Source organism: Balaenoptera ricei, chromosome 19 (assembly GCF_028023285.1).
Source record: "Balaenoptera ricei isolate mBalRic1 chromosome 19, mBalRic1.hap2, whole genome shotgun sequence".
NCBI lineage: Eukaryota > Metazoa > Chordata > Mammalia > Artiodactyla > Balaenopteridae > Balaenoptera > Balaenoptera ricei.
The window spans coordinates 45,342,825-45,359,458 of record NC_082657.1 but is presented as its reverse complement, the minus strand read 5'-3'; the positions used below and the strand labels follow the sequence as shown (position 1 = coordinate 45,359,458).

The following is a 16,634-nucleotide window of genomic DNA, read 5'->3' as shown; positions in this document are numbered from 1 at the left end:
AGAAGAGGTCTGAGGACAGAGCCCAACCCCACCAGGGAAGTGGATCTTAAGACTTGGTACCTGGCCCACACAGGGTCCTCCCACAAGTTCTGACTAGCTCAGGATGCCTGAGGGGTCCACTGGGGCCTCTCTGTCTGTCCTGTTCCAGTTGGGGTATGAGGAACGGCAAAGGGGGCATTTTGACTGAAACAGTTTTTTGTAAGAAAAAGCAGAAATAAATTGTGCCTTAAGTTTGATGGCTGAGACTGAACCAACCCTCAGTCTCTCTCCTGGGTGGGGCTCCTTCTCTGGAAGCACTGGTCTGGGAAGTTAGTTAGGGCAGCCTCGGTATGGAGTGACGCCATTAGCTGCACAGTGCCGCTATCATAGGGCGAGACTATCCTCCAGCCGGCCTCGAGCAGGAAGAGAACAGCTGATCCCACTCAGAGAAGGGCCCTTGGGCCCAGCAAGAACTAGAAGTGAGTTGCCCAAGGTCAAAGAGTGATGGGCTCTGGGAGGCCACTGGTATTGGTATCCTTATCTGCAAACAGAAGAGCAAGTGTGGGTGCAGGGAGGGGCTGCTCTGGGACTGAGACAGGGGCCTTACCTGCCCAACCCCTGATTCAGGTCATCAGGGCTGGGGGTACTGACTGGCACAGGGGCCTGACCCTGAGTAGATGGGAGAAACAAGGCCTTGGCCCAGAGGGGAATCCCCCCTCCTCACAGAGCTTTGAAAAGGGGAGGAAAAGCAGCATGTTTACAGCTGAGGAAGCAGAGGCGGTGCTGGGCAGGGACCTTTGGTCAGAACGCCCCTCCCAGTAAGCGGGGTGGGGGAGGCCCCATAAGATGCAGTAGCTGTTTGTTTGCTTCTCACTGCCAGAAGGAAATTAAAGAGAATCTGCCACTTCCTTCCGGCCTGAACAGGATGGTGGGGGCGGAAGGGGGGGTGGGCAGTGGCATGGGCAGGCAATCACAAGGCCCCCAAATTGCTGCCATCAGCAGTCTCCAGTGTCCTCTGCTCAGAGCAGGCACCTCACAGGTCTGAGCTCTAGCTGGGGTCAGACCCAGCACACCCCCCCTCACCTGAGCTGGTCCCTTACTAGGGCACCAGATACCCTAATCATTCCCCCAGATTCCATATCACCTCTCATCAGGAAAGCCAACTGATGGCCAGTACCTCAGGTTTACCATCAGGAGAATGGGCTTCTTGGACTTTCCTGGCTCAACTCAAGTCCAGTGAGCATTAAAGGTGATAACCAACCCACCACCTCCATCTAGACTCGTAAGGATGGGTAGGAGAAATGTTTTAGAAAGCCCCGGCTCTGCACAGAGGGTAGAAGCAGAATAATTATGCCAGGACATCTGTCCATGTGTAAAGGTGCCAGGCTGAAGCAACCAGCCGTGGGTAAGGGTGGAGGGTGTCTTTATTGCACTGTACCAATGTCAGGTTGGGGAGGTGCCACCTGAAAAGCTCCTGTTTTCAAAGAAAATACTGAGGTCACTGGGAACTTGGCTCTGCTACTCAGACCCACCAAAGGAGATGAGCACTCTGAGGATCTCCTGGCCTGTGCTCCAGGCTGCTGGCCCAGGCCAGAACCTCTTAATTCCTGCCAGCAGTGGCAGCAAGTTGTCCAGTGGCATCTGGCTGATGCTCTGCACCCATAGCCATCCTAGGGCCAGGCCCAGAGAGGGGCTGACCAGGGTAGGGACGGTAGTCACCAGCCTTCCAGTGGGCTCTCTTTACCACTTGCCAAGGCTAAAAAGGGCTTCTTGCACAGCTCCCCAGGCATGGCTGGCTCCTGAGCTCTGGGGTCCCCAGTGTCTTGGTCAGGGGCCTCCCGCTTGCGCTTGTGCAAGGAGGGGCCCTCCTCACCCAGCCGACCCTCAGGGAGGCCCTGGCTCCGCAGACAGACGATGGCTGCAGCCTGCTCCGCCAGTTTCTTGGACTTGTCCCTAGGCAGATGAGGCATGGGGCAATAAGGCAGGAAGACAGGCAGACTGGTTACAGGACTAGAGTCTGGGAGGCCTTACTCTACACGCCCTTGGCAGAGATTCTGACAAAACTAGGGAAGGGGTCATCGCCCAGGGATGCCACTGCCCAGGTACACCATCCCCCTAACCCTCCCAGGCCAATGCGAGGATCAGGCCCTGCTGACAAGCCTCATGCCCACTGATAAGGAAACTCACCACAAGGTGGACTGGTACTTTTGTTCGGCAACAGTGACAACAGAACAGAAGAGGCGATCCAGGGGCCGTTGAACCTGGTACAGAGAGAGCAAAGGAAACAGGGATGGCTGCATGAGAGCAAGAGGGCCAAGCCCTGGAGGGAAGTCCTTCCCACCTAAATCAAATGAAGGCTACCTGTATCACATGCTCCTCCCCAGCAGAAGTGCCTAGTGCATCTTCCAGGGAAGAAAGGTAGATACACAAACAGTCAGTGACATCCCAGTGTGTCAGGAGTTCTGTCATGGACCTAAGCAAAGGTCCGTCAGAGCCCTTAGCTGCATGTGACTATGGAGCTTCCTCCTACTGACATCTGGGTGGGCCAGGTCCCCCAAAATGAGAAGGAGTTCAACAGATGGCAAAGCGGTGAGAGGGGACAAGGACTGGGGCAAAGAAGGTACACCTGGCAGAGCGACCAGGTGATGTGGTGGACAGAGAGCTGAGTGGATGTGACCTGAAGCAGAAAGACACATGGGGGTCTCGTGCTCTGTGCTGAGGTAGTAGGGCTTGATCCCAAAGGCACTGAGGAGCTGATGAGGACGCGAGCAAGGGGGACAGAATCAAATTCGTTTTGGAAAAGTCACTCTGGCAGAAGGGAACACAAGGCCCAGAAGATACAAGCTTGGAGGTCAGAAGGCCAGTCCAAAAGAGACAGAGCAACCTAAACAGGCCATGGGGACCAAAGAAAGTGAAGCAAGACTGTCCCAAAGTTTCCCCTGAGGGGCCCCAGACATGGGGCCCAATTCTGTGCCCCACTGGCTGAGGCCTGGTCCAAAAACATGTCAGTCTAACTTTTAGGTCTGAGCATCCTTCCTAAGCCAATTGGCCCTCTCCAGAGAAGTCTCTCCTGCCTAAGCAATGCCACTGGAGGGGACTGGCGGAAGCAGCCTCTTACTCAGGCCTCTAGTTCAGTTTTATGAAAGTGGCCAGAACTAGACAACAGGTCCACTGTCAAAGGGAAGGAGCTAGAAGGCAAAGAAGGCAAAGCCAGGCTCCAGCCAAGCAGTGTGGAGTGCAGGTACGAGCTGTGGGTGGACTCGGGGTGGCGGCACGAGCCATGGGAGTGCTGTGGGCTGGATGCAGGGCAGGCCACAGGCAGGAACTCACCGTTTCATACACAGGCTGTGCCAACTTCTCCCTCCGGCTCCACTCCAGCAGGCACATCTTGGGGGTGATCTGGGGTGAGTATGCTCTCCTGGGGAAGGAGGGAAAGGTGTCAGGGCCCACCTACCATGAGCACTCCATTCCTCAGCAGCGGCCCTACTCAGTTCCTGGTAGGAGCTGCAGGAACTGGGACAGCAAACTGCTGCCTTAGGACTCCTGCACCTATTCCCTTGAGCTCCCATTTCTGTCCCACCAGTGGCTTGGGGCCTGAGTTCTACCTAAAGGGAAGATGGGCTTCAGTTGCTTGGGGAATTGGAATGGGAAGTGAACTCCAGCACTCTGAGCTCCAGCCTGGAAAAGAGCCTTCAACAGCCAAGAAGGAAGGTACAATTTGCCTCTCAAGACAATATCAGGAGGGAGTGGGTGGGAGTGGGGACACAGGTGGCCATACAGTGGTCTCAGGATCTAGCTCAGGGCCCACCCTGATTATGTCCACCAAGTGTCAGGATGATCCGCTGCTGCCTTGGGCACAGTGGACTCCAGTTTCAGAGTCAGGCGGTAACAGGGTGGGAAGCGCGATGTTCCAGCTTCCCACCAGGAGCTCTCCCTGGATATGACTGCCCAACAGCTGTGCCTACATCCCTCCTCCCAAGACTTTGCCAGACAAGACTGACTCCTGGTCTGGGCCTGGGGATCCCAGAAAGGTTCAGATTCCAGATCACAGAGACAAGGATGAGGGCCCCATTCAAAGCTGAGTCACAGTCTGAGGCAATAATTGGCCTGAGGCTATTTCTGCCTAGAGAGGGCACCACAGGGCTAGCGAGGGGCAGTGAGGGTAGGCTGTTTAGCCAGATGAGGGTTTAGGTCCTGCTGCTCTTCTGGAGCTCCCTGCAGGCAGCTAATTCCTGAGGGCCAAGGAGAAAACACAGACTTCGAGGAACAGAGGGGACAAGTCTCCCCAGCCTGAGTTGTGGGAAGGGGTGGGTCAGGAAAAAGGTATAGTTTAGTCACCCTTGGGACAGCATGCACAACCCTGACAGCACTGCCTGGGCTTTCAGCGACTGTCTTCTCCAAAGTGCCTTCTTTGGGTTGCTGAAAACTGAGAACAATCATCCAAACCAAGGAGATCTGTGGTCCCTAAGCTTGGCATTAACCATGGACGGCAGCCAGTTTGCTGGCCCAGTCAGACCTGAGGACACTGGCCCTGGCCCAAGCTGAGGCCAAGCTGGAGACCTACCGGTCAAACTTGACAGCCATCTTAATGATACCAGAGGTGTCTTCAGCTGGCTCCTCCACCTCCTCTGGGCTCCTGGCCAAGAGTTTGGCCCGCCGGGCGTCCAGCTCTCGTGTGGTTTCCTCATAGAAGGCACCAAGGCCAAAGGCCTCACTATGAAGGGACAAGCAGAGTAGGGGAAGCCCCTTAGTGGAGCCAGCATTCAGGAAACTACTGCAGGAGCCCAGGGCCCCACCACTGAGAAATGCCCCCCACATATACCCAAACACCACCAGGGCCTAGCCATCAGAAGGTGCTTTCTACACACCCCTGTGATCAGCCTGAACTGACAGATGGAGAATGAATGCAGGTCCCTGAGCGTGAGCACTGGAGGGCAGGCTGGGCTGGGTGGAATAGATTCCAAAGGTCACCTGCAGCCTCTCTTCTGAGGAGGAACACACAGGCAGGTGTCCCTAGCCAGCAGTGAGTGAGTTGAGCTATGCTGACCAAGCGCTGGGGATATGCACAGCCTTGTCCTCATGCAGGCCCGTGGGAGGAAGACACGAAGGCCTGACCACTGACTGGTTCCCCACTTCCCGCCCCGACCACACACAGGCCAAGCCTAAACTGAGGTACCACGCAGAGCTACAGAGTGATACTCTTGAGAGTTGTCCTCTTGAGCTCACAAGATACTTGGGTCCAGCTGGTTAAGCTACATGGGCTAGGGACAGAATGAATACCACAAGCCCAGGGAGAGGAGGAAGGTTCTGGCAAGGCTCTTCCCTCTAGGAAGCATCTTAAGGGCTGGAGGACATTCATGAAGATGGCTGCCTGAGGGCAAGCCTAGTCCAGAAAGGCTTCTCTGGAGGAAGGAGAGTATAGACAGCTAATGTGCGGGGGAGACAGCATTCAGGCAGGAGACCCCGTACAAGCACAGGCAGACAGGGAGCTGTGGGAACAGGCACTAGACCAGGTTGTGAGGGGCCCCAAATGTCAACCACCTGAGCTGTCGCTCTACCAGATCTAGAGGATCAAGGGGTGGCCTCTCAGACTGCAAAGTGATGGGGTGTGGGTGCCGGCTCAGGCCAGGGGCTCCATTCTACAACCCCAACTCTCCTAACCATTGGATCTTGGTGGCCTGGCATGTGACAGATCTGTTACCAGGAAAGCCCCTTCCTCCCCAGGGATTCCTGAGCCCAGCCCTCACCTTCTTCCATCCTACTGGTGCCCTAGTTCCGGAAACTCTGCTGCTGAGATCAGTCCAGGGATGGAAAGTTCTAAAGATCTGAAAGCACCCCCTTCTGTCAGGCAAAGCTGTAACACCTCCCCACTCTGGCACATCCACCTCCAGAAGCTGTGTCCTGGGTCCCCTGGTAGAGTCAGCTTAGGGCTCAGGGTCAAGTCTGGGTAATGTCTGCAAGGACAGATGAACAGCCCATTGCCCCTCTCACCAAATTTCCTGGGAAGACTGGGCGGCATGGAGCAACCTCCCCTGGGGCGACTCCAGCTGTTCTCGTAGCATCTGGCACAAGCAGTACTTGGTGTTGGTGTAGTGGTTGTCATACTGCACAGCCTGAGAGAAGAACTGCCATGAGCCCCCTTGCTGCCCAGGCAGGCTCTCAGGCCTGAGCTCTGCTCTGATGGCAGGAAAAGGGGCTCCAAGGGGGCATCAGAGGGGCTTGCAGCCGAGGCAGTGTGACCCCATAAAAGAGCCCTCTCGATCTTGGCCATCTACTCCTCTAGTTAGTGGCACAATGCTTGAGGGTCACAGCTGAGGCCCACAGTCAGGAGCACACTCTACTGGACAGCCTGACTAAGGTCCAGATGTGCAGGGAGCTCCTCCTGCATCGGCTACCACAGAGGACCTGTTGCCGAGCATCTTCCAAGGCAGGGAGGGGGGAACAGCCAAGTTCTGGTGTGGCAGGACCAGCCCCAGGACAGGGGTGAGATTCTTCTACTCCTTATAACCATAGTGAGTGCCTGCCCCTCCCACATCTTAAACAGCCTGTCTCCAATTTCTCCCAGCATGGGAAAAGTCCAGCACCATTGACCAAGCATGTTCGCACGTGTTACTTGTCACTTCATTGAGCTAAACAAGTAGTTACCACTACCCAGACTGGGAAATGCAGGCTCAGGGAGGCCAGACAACTGCCCAGGGATACCCAGTGGAAGTCGGCCTGGCTGGGGCAGGCAGGAGAGCAGTGGGTAAAGGGTGCCCCAGCCCCCCAGAACCCTCTCCCCCTCTTGCCTCCTATCAAATCTTCTAATACCTCCAGCAAGGCCTATGTCTTCAGTGCCTTGGAGGTGCCACCACATGCTCAGGACAAAGCAGGGATACGTGGGTAAGCCACGGCCGGCAGCAAGGCCTTGATTCAGCTTGTTTGGGACAGAAGGCACCTGGCTGGACCAGAAGCAGCCCTGCATATGCTTGAAAGCCACTCCCTTTCTCTGGCCCAACACACCCTCTTGAGGAGTTGCCAAGGGACAGGCTGAGAAGGAAGGATAACATCACCTTTCAGCCAGTGAGCAAGCTTGGCACTACTGAACGTGCCTTCCCTGCTACAGACCTGCCAGCCGGCCGACCTAGACCGAGCTAAGTCCCCCTTGCCTCTGGTTGACCCAGGCCATTGGAGAGCCAGCCTGCCCAACAGGACACCCAGAACCAAGGGGATGAAGGCTGCAGCGTCAAGCAGAAGAGGCTCTAGAACAGAGGCTGCCCAGCTCTGGGCACAGGCCTCAGGGCCTCCTACCACCCCCAGTTTGCACAGCCCTGGGGACACCCACATGTCATGGCAGCCACAACTGCCCATGGCAGCCTGAGGATCTGAGAAGCTCCTGACACCCCAGGTGGGTAGGAGCTCCAGGACTGAAGAGGAGGGTGGAAGTCTGCTCAGGGTGAGGGCTGCACTCTCTGCTCAGGCCCAACTCACTGAGAAATTTGAGGACCACTCACCGTCTTTGCCAACAGATATGCACAGCTGGTCAGAGTCTCACAGGGTGCCAGGGCAGTGCCAAGGAAATAGTGCAGGTGCCAAAAAACTCCTTTACAGGGAAATGCCCGGGCACTACCATCAAACCCCGGGTGAGAAGAAAAAGCTATTCCCTGAGGAGAGGGTCAAAGTTAGGCTATTTCCTAAGTCAGAGGCTAAAGCATTCTGGGAATTAGCAAGAGAAGACGTTTAGAAGTGACTATGACTGACGACCAGTTGACACGTCTTTACGGAGAGAATCTGTCCTCACAACAGCTACAATGGCTCCTCCTGGCTGTGGCTCCTCTGGTGCCAACCCACTGGCATGAGTGACACAGACACCACTGTCATTGTGCACGCATGTGTATGTGTAGGGGGGCAGGGGGTGACAGAGACTAAGAGAAAGATATCATGTGTTTGGGGCCCCAACTGCATCCTGGACCCAGAAGCCCTTGCTATGATCCTCACGCCTTGAAAGCTTTAGAAGGAGGCGATGGTAGGGCCATGCCTCCCCAGCACCCTGCTCTTCACATTGCAGCCAGGGAGACCCAATGCTATGCTACACTAAAAAGAAAAGGAGAGGGACTTCCCTGGTGGCGCAGTGGTTAAGAATCAGCCTGCCAATGCAGGGGACACGGGTTCGAGCCCTGGTCCGGGAAGATCCCACATGCCACGGAGCAACTAAGACCGTGCGCCACAACTACTGAGCCTGCGCTCTAGAGCCCGCGAGCCACAACTACTGAGCCCGTGTGCCACAACTACTGAAGCCCGCGCGCCTAGAGCCCATGCTCTGCAACAAGAGAGGCCACCGCAATGAGAAGCCCACGCACCGCAACGAAGAGTAGCCCCCGCTCGCCGCAACTAGAGGAAGCCCGCGCACAGCAACGAAGACCCAATGCAGCCAAAAATATATAAATGAATAAATAATAAATTTTTAAAAAGAGAAAAGAAAAGGAGAGCTGCTGGGGGCTGGGGTCTCACCCAAAGCACTTTCTGCAGGAATGTGGCAGACAGTGAGAAATGTTTGTTTTGAAAAAGTGCATAGACATACGTATCTGATGTACTTCTGCATGACCTCCTCCAAGGGTCGTGGACCCTCCTTGAGGAAGATGGATGGGTTCCACATGGCCGCTCGGGCCACCATCACTGAAGAGGCTGCCGTGGCTTGTCGAAAGTCCTGTATATCCAAATATCCTTGGATGTGGTCGTGAGATCCTCCACTGAAAAGCAACAGTGGGGTGAGGGGTATCCCCATCCTTGTATAAGCAATTTCAGAAAAAGGCAACTCCTAAATCTGCCACTTATTCAGTGTGTGGCTTTGGCCAAGTCCTTCAGCTACGAGAGCTTCGGGACACTGGAGATTATAATACACACCCCACTGTGGGGTCAGGAGCACCAAGTGAGATAACAAAATAAAGCAGTCCAAACTGTGCCTGGCACTTAAGAGGTACTCCAGAGCGTTTACCTTCCTTCCCCCTCATTCCGAACAGTGGCTAAAGCCAGCCCACATCCGAAGGATGGGGTCTGTACGTGGATACAGGGATCACAGGAAAACCCCCAGGCTGGGGCACCTATATGCCCACTGACGGCTCGGTCAAAACCCTAGAGAGGGAACAGACGCAGTGGTGGTCATGAGAGGAAGGAAGGAGGCCCGGTTTGGTTGCAATTTCCCTTTCAGCCACCCTGCGGCCCCTTGGAAACTGCTCTTTGTCTGTTCCATTAGGAGCCAGGCAGCAGCCTCAGCCCAGAGACAGCACTGTGTGTGAGGATGGGGGTGGGGGAACCCCCCTCAGGTGGCAACAGCAGCAACAGGGTCCAGGGTCTCGAGTAGCCCTACCCTCTCTCCAAGCCACCCCTAACACTCCTTGGCCTGGGGACCACCCCACCCTTAGCTCCCCCGTCCCTCCCTCCAGTCAGGCATGCCTTTTGTCAGGGTTTTAGGGCTTCAGAACTTCTCTGTTCCCAACCTGCCATCAGGCAGGTACAGGGTTGAGCTGGACTCCCGACTGGCCCACACAAGCCAGCTCCCCAGTGGCAACAGGACACTGCTGTCTTACTGCTAAGCCTTTGGGCTGGTCATCGGTACCTCACACCTGCCAGTCTAGGTTCTGGTCCTGTCACTGTCCAGGATCTGGGCTCATCTGGGCTTTGGTCTGTGACCTGCCTCATGCTCCTGAGCCGTGGCTCTCTGTGCTCTGGCTTGAGATGCCTCACCCTACACCCTACACACCTACCTCTGGGTGTGATGTCACCTTCCCCTGGGCCTGTTTCAGCAGCCACTCTCTTGCTCTCCCTGAACACTCCCACCTCAACCCGTGCATAGGAATGTCCTGGGCCCCTGTCTACTGCATACCTACATCGGCCACTCAACAGAGGCCAAGGGACACAATGGGCCCTTCTCAGCCTCACTGCCAAGTTCATTTTTGTCACACCCTTTTTTTCTTTTCTCTTACAGTCATTTTTTGATGCTATCGCATTCCGTTTTCTGTTTGTCAGTTCAAATCACTTCTGAGTGAAGTGAGGCATAAAAAAATAAACGAGGAAGAAGGGAGGCTTACTTGGCTATGACAGGAATGGAGAGGGTTTCGGCGATGGCTTTGATGGCTTCACAGCTGACAGGGTGCTGAGGTCGCTCCTCCCGCTTCCTTGGAGATAAAGAGATGGGGCTGGGGGCTGAGTGCCAAAGGTCACGTCACACTTAGCACCGTGTTATGTCAGCCAAATCCTACTGTCCTCCTTGCTGAACCTCAGGAAGGCCATGCGGCCAGCAGGGACAGGGCTCTGGGCTACAGGGGACGGCTCTCCCTGACCTCTGTTGTGCCAGACAGGGGCAACACAGGTCCATGCTGAGAAGGCAAGTCCAGCTCTCACAGGTCTGCAGGTGAGGCATGGCTGCAGGAAGCCGATGTGGGTGGTCACACCGCCACTCCCCAGCTTCCCCTCGCCTCTGCCAGAAAGAGATGAGGGACGGTGCCTTAAGAATGCTACCCTTACTGTCCCGGTCTTGCCCTCCCAGAGGGACTGGGAACAGCTGCTGCCACTCAGACTGGCCACTCCCACACAGCTGCGTGTGCTGAGGCCAAGTTGGGCAGCTGATCCTGGGGAGAGGCACCTGGCACAGGGTAGGCCCGGCAACCAGAGCAGGCCACAGACCATGGCTGTCACAAAGAGCCGCAGGGGAGGCAAGACCACAACCCAGGGCCCCTGCATCCAAGGTCAACTGCAAGGAGCTCTTGTGTATGAGTGAGTGAGTCTTCGGGATGCTAAGGTAAGCCCTAACTGGAGCTGTGCACAGGGACAAGCCAGAGAGGTGGTCGACCAGAAAGCCCTTGCCCAGGTCCTATCTGCATGTGTCCCTCTGCTATACTCCTCAACAAAAGTGTCAGGGGCCACAGGGCCTTAGAAAGCCCTATCAACCCAGCCTCCACCTCCACCTCCCTGCACCCCCAGAAGCCCAATTCTAGCCCATCCTTAACAGCTTTGATGGCCTGAAAGTCCCTCTTTAAACTCGCCCAAATCTGTCTTCCTAGTGTTTCCAACTACTGGGAAAAAGGAATAGCTTTATTTATTCAGAGAACACTCTATGCCAGGCACTATGCCAAGGCTGTATATTCATAATCTCATGAAAGCCTCGTGACAACCCTATCAAGCAGAAATTATCTTAATTTCCAAATGAGGACTGTGGTGCTCGGGGAGGTTAAATGACTTGTCCAAGGATACACAGCCAACAAGCAGCAGACCTGGAATTTGAACCCAGACCTGGGATTTGAAACCAGGCAGTCTGAGCCCAGAGCCTGCTGCCTCCAGGGGGGGGCCTGTGTGTACGCGTGTGTGGCCTTTCACCACCCCCTGCTGGCTTCAACACACACAGCTCTGCTTTTCTGGTTTTATGTGTTGGAGTTCTGGGTTCCCTTCTCTGAAAATGCTGTAACAGGTACAACCAGCAAAAAATGCACTGTTCCTACAAGACGCCTGAACTCAAAAGGAACACCACTCAAAAGAGAGGTCACCCTGGCCAAAGTCTGCTGACCTGGGATTCTGTACAAAAGTATATCCTGGACACGGGGAGCGAGTTCGACTGGGAAACCAAGGGTAGCCTTCAGCAATACCTCAGCTCTCAGTAGACAGCAGATTCAAGGACTGTTTAAAGTAGTCACTGTGACAGCTGGCAGTCCAACAGGGGCAGACAAAAGAGGCAGTGCCTTTAAAAGAAGAGCAATCTGCCTGGGGTCGTTCAAGGGAGGAGCTATTGCTGAATGTAGTGTAAAGAAAATGAGATTCAGAGTCAGAGTTCTAATTCCACCACTTCCTGGCTACGTGATGTAATTTTGAGCAAATCACTCATTCTCTACCATTTACATGTCTTGAGGGTAGGGGTGTTTCTTCTTCCCATTGGTCTCTCTGTATCTCTAAAGCTTGGTGTAGTGCCTACCACCAGTAGATGCTCAATGAATGAAACAAAGAAAAATGCAACCCCCATAAAGAGTTTGACTGCCCTCTGAACTTAGGGGATGTCAATGAGCTAAGCAGAGCTAGGCTGTGTATGTAGAAGAGAAGCTGGTAGTCACCTGGGGTCTGGTGAAGAATCATTAAGATGGCTAGGGACCTCCCTGCAAGTCAGTCACTAGAAAGGCAACCACTCACCTCCCATGAACCGCGATGGCTGCAATGCCGGTCCTCTCTATTCGCTTAACAAGGCTCAGGGTATCTTCCAGCTGAGGGAAAGGACCACACAGGGTGTTTACTGAAGCCACAGAGGGAGCAGCTGCCAGCTCCTAAAGTGGGCTCAGCTCTACCCCCTCCTCCAAACCTAATTCAGCCCCTCAAGAATCATTCACACCCCCAAATCAGCATCCCCAGAGAAAATGGACCTTCAGATGTAAGATCTTTACCGATGGCAGGATGCGAATCTTGCAGGTCACAGGTCTCTGTGTCCCTTTAACAAGAGTGCTGAGGATCTGCAGCGGGGAGAATACAAGAGCATCTGCCTCTTCTGGAACAAACACCACAACTGCTTGTACTAATGAATTCTGCTCCAGACCTGTGCGGCCCAGTGGCATGGACATGTTTATGTCCATGTACATGTCCATGTGAATGCGCCTGTTGCACGCATATACATGGAAGCTCCATGAGGGAAGGAGTTCACCTTTTTCTCTGCTAGAGCCCCAGCACCAGCAGCCCCTTGCCTGGTACATAGCAGTATACATATATTTGGTAAATGAATGAATGAGTGAGTGAATGAATGCATGAATGGATCTGCATGCATGCTTGTACAGAACACAGTGATCCTTTGCCAGGGCAAACATCAGAATCACCTGGAGCGCCTAAGAAATACAGAATCTTAGATTCCACCTCATCTTTCCTGAATGAGTCTCTAGGGACAGGGCTTAGGAATATGTGATTTCAAAAGACTCTGCCCAACACATTCCCTCCTCAAAATGATTCTGAGGCCTAACCCTGGTTGAGAACACATGGCTCACAGCTCCATTCCTGATTGAAGGCATGTTTCCTGAGTGCTGTTCCAGGATCTGCCAAGTGAGTGAGCAGGAAAGTTTGAGCAGGTCCTGGGCCCTGTCCTCAGGTACCCCCTCTCTTTAGGGGAGTCAGATATACAGGAATGAAACTGGCAAAGGAAAAGACAACATAGTCAACATATTTAAAAGTGTTTATTTTGCATAGTAATTGCAAAGGACTCCAAATAAAGATCAAGAAAGTCACACAGGAAAGTGTCAGGGAAGTAGCAAGTCCAGACAAAGAGTCAGAGATCAAGAAAGGTGTAGATGACACCGCATGTCTGTGACCTTGCTATCTTTATCTTCTTCCCTCATCAAAAATTTTGGGCGAGGCAAACTAGGGGGAAGGTGATGCCAAGAGCCCTCTTCCAAGAAACTGGATCCCTGTCCAGCAGAGCGGAGGGGACATCCAGGCAGCAGCTGCCAGTCTGGTTCTAGACAGGTGGGGGCAGCAGAGACAAGAATCAGTGAAGGAGGCCTTTCTCTCAGGGACAGGCTAAGGCAGGCCCCTCCAGGAGACATTAGACCAAGAGCCTGGGCTGACAGAACAGATCATGGGCAAGACAGGGCCTACTGGCCCAGGCACAACTGCCAGAGACTGACAGGAAGGAACAGTCCCCAGGTGCTGCCCCAGGAGGCTGACTGGGCCTGAGGTCCTAGGGTGACTCTGGCAGGGCTTAAAGGGGCACCTACCCTTTAAGGGAGGAAGAGGGAATGCCAGATCCATCAAGATACACAATAAAAATTCTCACTCCAGTCCTGTCCTTCAAGCTGACAATACAATCTCTGGAGGGTTCCTTTGCAAGTGCTGACTCAGAATCCTCTGATGTCTGGTGATTTAAGCAACATCAGCTGGTTTGACCCAGTTCTCTGTTTTGCAGAACTTCCTCTTGGGGTATTTTATCCAAGCAACTCTAAGCACCTTCTTCAGTTCATCTTCTGTTCATTTCACGTGCATGTTCAGGACCAGGAAGGAAATTAGTAACGAAAAGTCCTAGCCCTTTGCAAGAGTCACACTGAGAGGAAAGGGCAAATAGAGTCTGTCTTTTGGTCAGACTCTAGCAGAACCTCTCCTGGACCCAACTCTCCCAGATCCAAGCCACACCCCATGTCTCTGTGGCGTGAAAAGTCTGTGGGGGAAAAGGACCTGAGACGGGCTGGTATCTGGGCACATCTACCCACGGGCAGGCACGTCTCCCCAGATCCACTGGCTGACTCAGGAAAAGCAGACTTTGGCTCCCCTGGTTGTTGGGGAGGGGGCAGGGAGGAGGATGGGAAAGCACAGGCCTGGGAATCAGTGAGAACTGAGCTCAAGTCCTGGCCCTGCTGATTGTTAGCCATGGCCCAAGTGCAGTGCACACAAGGGGATGCCCTGAGCAGCCAGGGGCCCAGGGAATCTGGGGCAGGGGTCAGAGAGAGGCTATTACTGATAAAGAGTCTTAAACTGGGTACACCAGAGTCACCTGGGAAGCTTTTTCAAAAGACTGATACCCCCTCCCTGCCTTTCAAAAGACTGATACCCCCTCCCTGCCTCTGTCTACCCCAAGAGTATGCAGAATTCTCAATAGATAGCATCCTTTTTAAAAAATTATTATTGTGGTAAAACATATATACATACAATTGTGTGTCTTAACCATTTCTAAGTGTATAATTTAGTGGCATTAGCTCAAGATATCGTACAACCATCACCACTATCTATTTCCAAAAATTTTCATCACCCCCAAACAAGCAGTCTTATTTTGAAAAAATCTCTAAGGTGGTCCTGAGATGCTCCCACAGATGGAACCATGGACCTAAAATACCAAGCCTGGAAGGACATACAAAGCTCTCATCCAGCTCACCCAGTTTGCCAGCACAATTTGAGCCTGAATCTAATCCATCGCACTCTTCCTGAGTCTCATTTGGCTTTACTGTAGAAGCCTGCAACCTCTCTTTCACGAGGCAAAACCTGTCCACTAGCCCGACCTGGCTCAACCGACCACCCTGCCAACCAGAGAATTAACGAAATGAACTGAGCTTCTGAGGGGGGGTGTTAAGTCTGCTGCCTCATGTGTGAAATGTGCCCAAAGAAGGGCAGTGGCGAGGACAGAGCCAACAGCATGGGCGGGAGAAGCCAGGAGGCCAGAGGATAACAGAAATGCCTGTATGTATGTGCTGTGAAGCAAACCACCCGCTACTGAGGCCCCTTCCCTAAGTGTGGAATCCACAGTTGTCCACATCTACTCCAGCCTGCATAGAGGTGTCTGACTGGAGGTCATTATCTGTGCCTGTCCACACACGGGAAAAATGAGGAGGCACCTAGCCCATAAACACACAAATTTTCCTAGATCCCAGACACAGTGGGGCTGGAAGAATAACAGGGTTGAGCTGCTGACACAGCAGTGGCAGCTCTTAATGGTGGTGCCTTATCCCAAGTTGCTCTAGCCTATGGGAGGCACTAGGAGGCTTAAAGCCCAGAGGTGGAAGTGGGGATGGAGAATGAAAAGGAAATCAAAGGAGCTAAGGGGAGCAGCAAGGAAAAAGCTGGTGAACTGCTAGAGGAAAGTAAAAGGTGCATGTGGTATGGCAGAAAATGTCACTCCACATGTACTGGCAGCTCACAACACTGGTGGCAAACATCAACCTGACCCTAAGGCCTCATAAACCTGGCCACCAGAATCACCAAGGGAAGGAGATCAGAGGAGACTAACTTCAGCTTACCTTGTATGGCCTTGGCCTGGCCTGGCCTGCTCTCATACTGATGGTGGACTCCATCAGTGTGCAGGGCACCCACTGATGCTCTCATCAAGCCCCCGGGGAGAGGGCAATCCCCTACATCCTGACACACACAGCCACTGAGCCTGCCCACTACCCACAGGTAGCCTGGCATATGCTCTCATGATCTTCTCAGAAGGGAGAGAGGCAATACAGAGGCGGCTCTAAATGAGTCCTCAGGACCCCTGGCTCTCTCCTGACATGTCCCTAGCCCTGGGCTTTTAAGGAACTCCAAGGCTACTGCAGGCTGGCTCAGGGGTTTCTGAACCTGGCTATATGTCAAAATCACTGGAAAGCCTTTGAAAAACTTTCCAGACCCCAGGTGGAGTGACTGATTCTCTAAATCTGGGGGAAGGGTAGGGGAGGTGTTCCAGGCAACTCTAGTTCATAGGCATGTTTAAGGACCTCTGCTTTCACTCATGCAGGACTTACCTTCTCAATCTTGTCAGGATCTGATAGCAGGGCAGCTCCCATTCCTCCCTAAGGAAAAGCACACAGAGGGGCTCTTACTGGAGGAGGGTGGCTCCTCCCTGTGGTATGGCAACCTGGCAGTACCCCAGCACTTGCCTCCAAGGAACCAAGGTCCACTGGCAATCGCCTGTGCCCAAAACATCAGGGATCAGCTTGATGACTTCTAAAAGCCAGCACTCTGATCCCCTCAGCAAGACCCACAGATCTATCTAGAAGTGGGTTCTAAAAAATCATTTTTCAGGACTGCCCATTTCCTACCCAGGGTCTCAGTGCCTTAATAAACTAAACCCCACCATCTGCCAAGCCCTTAAAAAAACAATGGGTCATTCTTCCTTTGAAATGAGATCAAATGCAACTTCTTCCTATCCTACCGTCACTTGCTTGGATACCACCTCTGCCAGCAAAGCC

General features: G+C 53.6%; 1 protein-coding gene across 5 annotated transcripts in view; it reads right to left on the bottom strand.

Annotated features, from left to right (window-relative positions):
- Nucleotides 1-1,385: 1,385 nt before the first annotated feature.
- The window catches only part of DUS2 (dihydrouridine synthase 2), a 43,506-nt gene continuing 28,257 nt past the window's right edge, over nt 1,386-16,634 (bottom strand). For 4 of the 5 annotated variants that reach the window (XM_059903975.1, XM_059903978.1, XM_059903976.1 and 1 more), the window contains 10 exons: nt 16,188-16,235; nt 12,381-12,446; nt 12,133-12,203; nt 10,047-10,133; nt 8,540-8,708; nt 5,971-6,092; nt 4,544-4,693; nt 3,310-3,397; nt 2,167-2,240; nt 1,386-1,932 (listed from right to left, as the gene is read on the bottom strand). In XM_059903975.1, the coding sequence (XP_059759958.1) occupies nt 1,695-1,932; nt 2,167-2,240; nt 3,310-3,397; nt 4,544-4,693; nt 5,971-6,092; nt 8,540-8,708; nt 10,047-10,133; nt 12,133-12,203; nt 12,381-12,446; nt 16,188-16,235 (1,113 nt within the window). In that variant the 3' untranslated portion in view covers nt 1,386-1,694. The remainder of the gene's footprint in view (nt 1,933-2,166; nt 2,241-3,309; nt 3,398-4,543; nt 4,694-5,970; nt 6,093-8,539; nt 8,709-10,046; nt 10,134-12,132; nt 12,204-12,380; nt 12,447-16,187; nt 16,236-16,634) is intronic. The other variant, XM_059903979.1, reaches the window with a different exon arrangement.